General features: G+C 43.3%; 1 protein-coding gene across 2 annotated transcripts in view; it reads right to left on the bottom strand.

Moving 5' to 3' along the window:
* Positions 1 to 2381: 2381 nt before the first annotated feature.
* LOC115117982 (fish-egg lectin-like) overlaps positions 2382 to 8387 on the bottom strand; it is a 93975-nt gene continuing 87969 nt past the window's right edge. Inside the window, exons 4-8 of one of the 2 annotated variants that reach the window (XM_065015684.1) lie at positions 4854 to 5094; positions 4053 to 4286; positions 3660 to 3877; positions 3412 to 3530; positions 2382 to 2805 (exon numbers count right to left, since the gene is read on the bottom strand). In XM_065015684.1, the coding sequence (XP_064871756.1) occupies positions 2664 to 2805; positions 3412 to 3530; positions 3660 to 3877; positions 4053 to 4286; positions 4854 to 4908 (768 nt within the window). In that variant the 5' untranslated portion in view covers positions 4909 to 5094 and the 3' untranslated portion in view covers positions 2382 to 2663. Of the gene's footprint in view, positions 2806 to 3411; positions 3531 to 3659; positions 3878 to 4052; positions 4287 to 4853; positions 6003 to 8387 lie in introns of those variants that run through there. The other variant, XM_065015685.1, reaches the window with a different exon arrangement.

The raw sequence follows: 8387 nt of genomic DNA, 5'->3' as shown, positions 1-8387 counted from the left end.
AATGGAATGTTATAACTATTTCTCCAGGCACGACAAGACTGTGGTTTCTATGAAACCTGTTCTGAGTAACCACAGACCAGATAAACAGATACAACAATCTCACTAGTCTAGACAGGGCAAACCTGTTTTCACGATTTCTGTTAGTTCCATTTATCGTACAAAAAAAAAAAAAAAAAAATCAATATGCAGAAACAGTTTGTGATCCATTGAAAAGCTAATGTACTCAGATTACTGGTATTTTTTTAACTAACACATTATCAACTGCATATGCACCAAAAACCCTATTGTTTTGACAAGTGGCATTTGATCAGATCGAACACAACTGACAAATCTGGTGAATCATTTGTTTATTACTGGTAAGAAGAGAATTTGCTAAAGACAGTCATCTACATTTTAGAGTGTCGGATGGACATTCAGGGAGGCTGCCGAAACAGAGAGGGAAACCAACTCTGTTGCTTTTCATTTTACCACAATGAATCACAACCCTACAGGGGATATCAACATTGATAAGAGTTGTCTGTTATTTCAGTGGTAGCACACTGGGAAATATGTTAATGAGACATGTATTTTCAGCCAACAGAGTTTTGTAAAGTTGTCAGTCTCAGCAAATTATACTCTCTTGTGTGATCAACTCAGCTATTTGTGTTGCAAAGGCAAACTTCAATATTTAAGTTCAAAATGGTTTTACATTAAGCAGAAATCATTGGGTTGATGGAGAATTCCATGTCAGCTGAACAATTACCCAATTTTAATCACAGCCATTTTCGAAGCTCACTGGACTTTTCCCAAGTGAAATGTTTTAAAGTGTACATTTAGGTAAGATGTTTGTCATGTCTGTGACTGAACTATTTGAACATTGATTGATGACTAGTTATGGGATGCCTATTATGCTGTGTAGTTATGGGATGCTGATTGCTCATCTAACATTGAACTACGAACATTGGAACATTTACTGAGTGCCTAGTTATTGGACACTGATGGTAGATCGAGCTATGATCATGATGTAATATGAGAGATGAGCTGTGACAAGGATTGCATTCTCAAATGCCTTGTTCATACAGAATGATGGATGTTTCTGCCCGCTACTAATTATTATTCCAGACGTGGAGACGACCCAAAGACGACCCAGGTCGTAGGTCACGTGCTTCATGCACATCAGGGATTTACATTAAAGTCTGAAAGGCACCTGCCCATCGGGCAAGTCAGGAGTATTTTTTGGTTACCTGAAGATTGGATCACTTGCCCGAAAATGTAAATGAGCTGTTCACACTCAGAAGTGCCTTTTAACTACACATAGGGGTGAAAAGAAAACCTCATGTAATTCTGCCCAAAAACCATTACAATTGCTCTCAACCTGTGGCACATGGGCTTTTTAGGTGAGCACTGATGTCGCCCTGTGATAAGGCAGGGGTACAAAATATTTTACATGTTCATTCCCAGCTGCACCTCTGTTGGCATCGCTGAGACGCTCCACCAACATAAATGATGTAGCAGATAGAGCCAGGGTGAGACATGAGCCATTCACAAAACTCTAGGCTATTACACAACTTTTTATGATTACTGCATGTTAGAGACATGACAAATGAATGGCGAATGAACTTGAAAATAATGGTATAGCCTACACTTAAATACGATGTGGTTCAACGAGAACATTGACATTTTGCCAAGGCAGAGATGAGTGGCGCACCGAAACTGCAACAGCAGTGGACGCATACATTCTTCCCTAGTGACAGTAGCCAAATTTGACATGAAACTTTTTGGTGTTTTGTGAAAAAGATGTCTCTTTTTCATACATATTCATACATACATATTCTCTGGCACCCAAAAGTAAATGGTTCGATTCACACCCCTATCAGAGAACATCCCTGGTCATCCTTACTGCCTCTGATCTGGTGGACTCACTAAACACACATGCATCGTTTATAAATGTCTGAGTGTTAGAGTATGCCCTAGCGATCTGTACATTTTTTTATTGTGTTGTCTGGTTTACTTAAAATAAGGAATTTTTTTTACTTTTGATACTTATCTATATTTTAGCTGTTCCATTTTCTTGTATTATTAAGTATATTTCAAACCAAATACTTTTAGACTTTTAATCAAGTAGTATTTTACTTGGTGACTTTCACTTTTACTTGAGTAATTTTCTAATAAGGTATCTTTACTTTTACTCAAGTATGACAATGAAGTACTTTTTCCACCAATGGTTTAATGTTGTGTTGTGTAGTGGCTTTGCTGGAATGTATCTCAAACAATTTGTTGAGTTTGTCCCACCAAGATGTACATGCTAAAATCGTCACTGGCAGAGCAAACTAAAATCCCCCTGTTCAATATGAAAACAAAGAAACACGGAAATTACAATAGCTTCAAACTGAATGCTTTATTTTTTTTATGGAAATGATTATATAATGAGATAATAAGCATTGAAAGGGATTCCATCCATCTCTATGAATAACCTCTGAAGCAAGATCATTAAGATCAGTGATTACTATTGACAGAGATAAAGTACTGAAAAGTATAGTTAGAGTAGTAGGTTTTAGAATGAAGGATTCTTATGAACTAATGTTGGGCATTCTCAAGCAGAAGGCTGTTCCAGAAAGAGAGATCAATGAGTTAGCAAGTGAACTTTAGACAGATCCCGAACGGCATCAGATGCAGAGGAGAGGCTAAGGTGTGCACACCATGGTGACTCCAGACTTGGAGATGACCCAAAGATGGCCCAGGTCATAGGTCACGTGACCCATGAGCATGGACATTGGGATATAGCTCCATCCAGTGCCCTCTGGTTTACTGGCTGTGATGCCGTCTCTGTGTTGAAGAAAGGGTTGGGGTTCATGTTTTAAAGCTTATCCATTTTTTTAAGTACATCCATTTTTGGACTGTAATAATTGAATATAGCCATAGATTTTAGAAAAATATAACATCTGCCTCTTGAGCTTTATTGAACCACATCAGACGCTAAAATGTAAGCTTTTCCTCAATTGTTTGTAAACAATGTTATTGTAAACAAACAATGTATAGCTTTAAAAAACATGTTACATTTTTTTTAACAAATAATTGGTCTGTCTTTGCATCCGTAGCTCCATGTCTGAATTTGAGAATGGTTACATTTATCTAACTACATTCCTGAGCTGTTTACCAAAACAAGTGGTGGGGAGTCTGGGAAGTTGTTGTTTTTATCCCAAACTGTAGCTTTACAGGACATCTCACTTTTACATACTTTATCGTACAATGTCTACACATGTCTTTATAAGTCCTATAAGTTTAGATCTGATGATATTTCACTGATTTTATTTAGGTATCTACAGTATTTTAGTTGTTGTGTAAAGAGCTTCACAAAGCATGTACAGTAAGGATAAAAATTATAATTAAACGTATACCATTATTATACACATAGTTCAGTAGTAACCTTACCTGGTAAAAACACTACCCGCAGAGTTGACCCCAAAGACACTACCATCAGTTGCCACCTCAATCATGGAAAGCTTGCCGTCAATGTGACTCCACCCGTTGTGTTGACAGTCTTGATTCAGCTGGAAAACAGATTCAATCAGGGTTTTAGGACAATTTCAACAGTTATAATATGAAACAGTTTAGAATAACTGACACTCTCCATCCTCTACTACTCTGCTCCAGCTCTCACACTCTTTCCCAGATCTTACACTCATTAAGTAGATAACATCGTTCTTGTTGACTGCCCAGCACCCAAAGGGTCCACAGCTGTAGTACTTCACAGCTCCTGGCAATCCTGTCCATGGAAGAGGTGAGCCTGGACCCTTGTAACCAACTGTGGCACTACGTGTCAGACAGAATGGAGTATCATCCATGTTGGCCCCCACAATAAACTGTTCACCTCCAGCATCCAACTGTTTCAGAAGGCCTGAAGACCACAAAGAGAGACAGACAGACGGACAAGCAAACAAGGAGCACATATCTGTGAGTACTGCCAAATGACCTACAAGTTTACAATTTAAAATGTTTTCAACAGCCTGACGATGTCAGGAAATCTAAAAAGGTGTCATCTGGATAAATATTGAGTAATTCTCTCCACTAACCTGAAGCTTGCACCCAGTTACCGGCCACATACTTGTAGATTGCATAGTCCTTGTTGACACCCCAGATCCCTGCTGGTCCTACAGTGATATGATTCAGGGAACCAGGCAGGCGGATCCATTCATCACCTACCAGGTAGTAGGGGATTTGACTTGTGTCCGTAGCAACCACTTGTCCCAGTCCTGCATCGATCTGCATCAGATTCTTGATGTTTTCTACCTCCTGACAGTCCCAGGCTGACAAAGACATCCCAGACAACAAGAAGGATGACATTATGGAGACAAAGACATGAGTAGAGCACACAGACAACAAGACATGAGGAGCAGACATTATGGATGACATTTATGGAGACAAAGACATGAGTAGAGCACACAGACAACAAGGAGGATGACATTATGGAGACAAAGACATGAGTAGAGCACACAGACAACAAGAAGGATGACATTATGGAGACAAAGACATGAGTAGAGCACACAGACAACAAGAAGGATGACATTATGGAGACAAAGACATGAGTAGAGCACACAGACAACAAGGAGGATGACATTATGGAGACAAAGACATGAGTAGAGCACACAGACAACAAGAAGGATGACATTATGGAGACAAAGACATGAGTAGAGCACACAGACAACAAGGAGGATGACATTATGGAGCAAAGACATGAGTAGAGCACACAGACAACAAGGAGGATGACATTATGGAGACAAAGACATATTGATGATCACACAGACAACAAGTAGGATGACATTATGGAGCAAACTTGATCAATTTCAAGCATGTTTCAGATGATGGTAACTTACCATGACTGATGGTCAGGAGACAGAGGACCAATAGGACGGCTGCAGTGACTCTCATGATGTCTCTGTAGATCTACAGTATACGTTTGGTTGTACACCAGACTTCAATTGTCCCCTTGCAAGACTTTGAGCTTTTATAGCCCTGCACATACCTTTCACCAATGATGGCTTCCTGTTCCACCTGTTTAACAAAGGCTTGAGGCTGTCCGGTGTCCGTCAGAGAGAAGGGTTGTGTTATTGCCACCTGATGACAAAGATCATTCCTTTGTTCTTCTCATGTTTTCTGTGTTTTTTTCAACTGTCATTTTTATTCAGACATTTGGAACAACACAAACAAATAACCATATCATTTAAAACTATACATTTCAAAAAGAAGTAGCAAAGACCGATAGAAACAAATTGTAGTGTCTAAATACAAATAAAGAAGAGATCCTGATTATTACACTACTAACCTATTTCTAACAAAAACCACACAAATACATATATAGAATAACACACTTATAAAGAAGAGATCCTGATTATTACACTACTAACCTATTTCTAACAAAAACCACACAAATTAAACTAAACTAATCCTGTATCACACAAATACATATATAGAATAACACACTTATAAAGAAGAGATCCTGATTATTGCACTTCAAACAATAAACACACAAACTAAATGTCACCACTAATTGCATTAGTACTGTACAAAGTTAGAGGTGCTCTATTTGATAGATTCCCCAACACCGAGGTTAGCTAGCCAGCTATTTTGTCGTCCTTAACGTAGGAGACACTCCTAGCTAGCCAATAGCCAGCCAACGTCTACTGAATAGAACTTTCGCATTCCGCGTCGCTCCACAGGTAGTATCACTTTTTCATTTCATTTCATTACAGTCCCAACGGTGTGATTTGTTTGATCGTAGCTAGCTACATAGCTAGCTACATAGCCGTCTTTGTTTCAAAGATAATTGTGTAGTCTAGAGCGATTTTCTAGGTTAGCTAGCCAGCTATTGTCGTTCTCCTAACGCAACGTAACGTAACCAACACTGCTAGCTAGCCAGCTAGCTCCCGATAAGCAGCATTGTAGAAACTTCACACTCAACGGTACGACTTGATTAGGGTAGTGTCAACAACGCAGCTAGCCTACCCCAGCAGTACTCTATCATTTTAATCATTTTAGTCAATTAGATTCTTGCTACGTAAGCTTAACTTTCTGAACATTCGAGACGTGTAGTCCACTTGTCATTCCAATCTCCTCTGCATTAGCGTAGCCTCTTCTCTAGCCTGTCAACTATGTGTCTGTCTATCCCTGTTCTCTCCTCTCTGCACAGACCATACAAACGCTCCACACCGCATGGCCGCAGCCACCCTAATCTGGTGGTCCCAGCGCGCACGACCCACGTGGAGTTCCAGGTCTCCGGTAGCCTCTGGAACTGCCGATCTGCGGCCAACAAGGCAGAGTTCATCTCAGCCTATGCCTCCCTCCAGTCCCTCGACTTCTTGGCTCTGACGGAAACATGGATCACCACAGACAACACCGCTACTCCTACTGCTCTCTCTTCGTCCGCCCACGTGCTCTCGCACACCCCGAGAGCTTCTGGTCAGCGGGGTGGTGGCACCGGGATCCTCATCTCTCCCAAGTGGTCATTCTCTCTTTCTCCCCTTACCCATCTGTCTATCGCCTCCTTTGAATTCCATGCTGTCACAGTTACCAGCCCTTTCAAGCTTAACATCCTTATCATTTATCGCCCTCCAGGTTCCTCGGAGAGTTCATCAATGAGCTTGATGCCTTGATAAGCTCCTTTCCTGAGGACGGCTCACCTCTCACAGTTCTGGGCGACTTTAACCTCCCCACGTCTACCTTTGACTCATTCCTCTCTGCCTCCTTCTTTCCACTCCTCTCCTCTTTGACCTCACCCTCTCACCTTCCCCCCTACTCACAAGGCAGGCAATACGCTCGACCTCATCTTTACTAGATGCTGTTCCTCCACTAACCTCATTGCAACTCCTCCAAGTCTCCGACCACTACCTTGTATCCTTTTCCCTCTCGCTCTCATCCAACACTTCCCACACTGCCCCTACTCGGATGGTATCGCGCCGTCCCAACCTTCGCTCTCTCTCCCCCCGCTACTCTCTCCTCTTCCATCCTATCATCTCTTCCCTCTGCTCAAACCTTCTCCAACCTATCTCCTGATTCTGCCTCCTCAACCCTCCTCTCCTCCCTTTCTGCATCCTTTGACTCTCTATGTCCCCTATCCTCCAGGCCGGCTCGGTCCTCCCCTCCCGCTCCGTGGCTCGACGACTCATTGCGAGCTCACAGAACAGGGCTCCGGGCAGCCGAGCGGAAATGGAGGAAAACTCGCCTCCCTGCGGACCTGACATCCTTTCACTCCCTCCTCTCTACATTTTCCTCTTCTCTCTCTGCTGCTAAAGCCACTTTCTACCACTCTAAATTCCAAGCATCTGCCTCTAACCCTAGGAAGCTCTTTGCCACCTTCTCCTCCCTCTTGAATCCTCCTCCCCCCCCCCTCCTCCCTCTCTGCAGATGACTTCGTCAACCATTTTGAAAAGAAGGTCGACGACATCCGATCCTCGTTTGCTAAGTCAAACGACACCGCTGGTTCTGCTCACACTGCCCTACCCTGTGCTCTGACCTCTTTCTCCCCTCTCTCTCAGATGACATCTCGCGTCTTGTGACGGCCGGCCGCCCAACAACCTGCCCGCTTGACCCTATCCCCTCCTCTCTTCTCCAGACCATCTCCGGTGACCTTCTCCCTTACCTCACTTCGCTCATCAACTCATCCCTGACCGCTGGCTACGTCCCTCCCGTCTTCAAGAGAGCGAGAGTTGCACCCCTTCTGAAAAAACCTACACTCGATCCCTCCGATGTCAACAACTACAGACCAGTATCCCTTCTTTCTTTTCTCTCCAAAACTCTTGAACGTGCCGTCCTTGGCCAGCTCTCCCGCTATCTCTCTCAGAATGACCTTCTTGATCCAAATCAGTCAGGTTTCAAGACTAGTCATTCAACTGAGACTGCTCTTCTCTGTATCACGGAGGCGCTCCGCACTGCTAAAGCTAACTCTCTCTCCTCTGCTCTCATCCTTCTAGACCTATCGGCTGCCTTCGATACTGTGAACCATCAGATCCTCCTCTCCACCCTCTCCGAGTTGGGCATCTCCGGCGCGGCCCACGCTTGGATTGCGTCCTACCTGACAGGTCGCTCCTACCAGGTGGCGTGGCGAGAATCTGTCTCCTCACCACGTGCTCTCACCACTGGTGTCCCCAGGGCTCTGTTCTAGGCCCTCTCCTATTCTCGCTATACACCAAGTCACTTGGCTCTGTCATAACCTCACATGGTCTCTCCTATCATTGCTATGCAGACGACACACAATTAATTTTCTCCTTTCCCCCTTCTGACGACCAGGTGGCGAATCGCATCTCTGCATGTCTGGCAGACATATCAGTGTGGATGACGGATCATCACCTCAAGCTGAACCTCGGCAAGACGGAGCTGCTCTTCCTCCCGGGGAAGGACTGCCCGTTCCATGA

This window comes from Oncorhynchus nerka, unplaced genomic scaffold (assembly GCF_034236695.1).
Source record: "Oncorhynchus nerka isolate Pitt River unplaced genomic scaffold, Oner_Uvic_2.0 unplaced_scaffold_1349, whole genome shotgun sequence".
Lineage (NCBI taxonomy): Eukaryota > Metazoa > Chordata > Actinopteri > Salmoniformes > Salmonidae > Oncorhynchus > Oncorhynchus nerka.
Note: the sequence above shows the minus strand (reverse complement) of the source record. Positions and strands in the feature narration are given on the sequence as shown.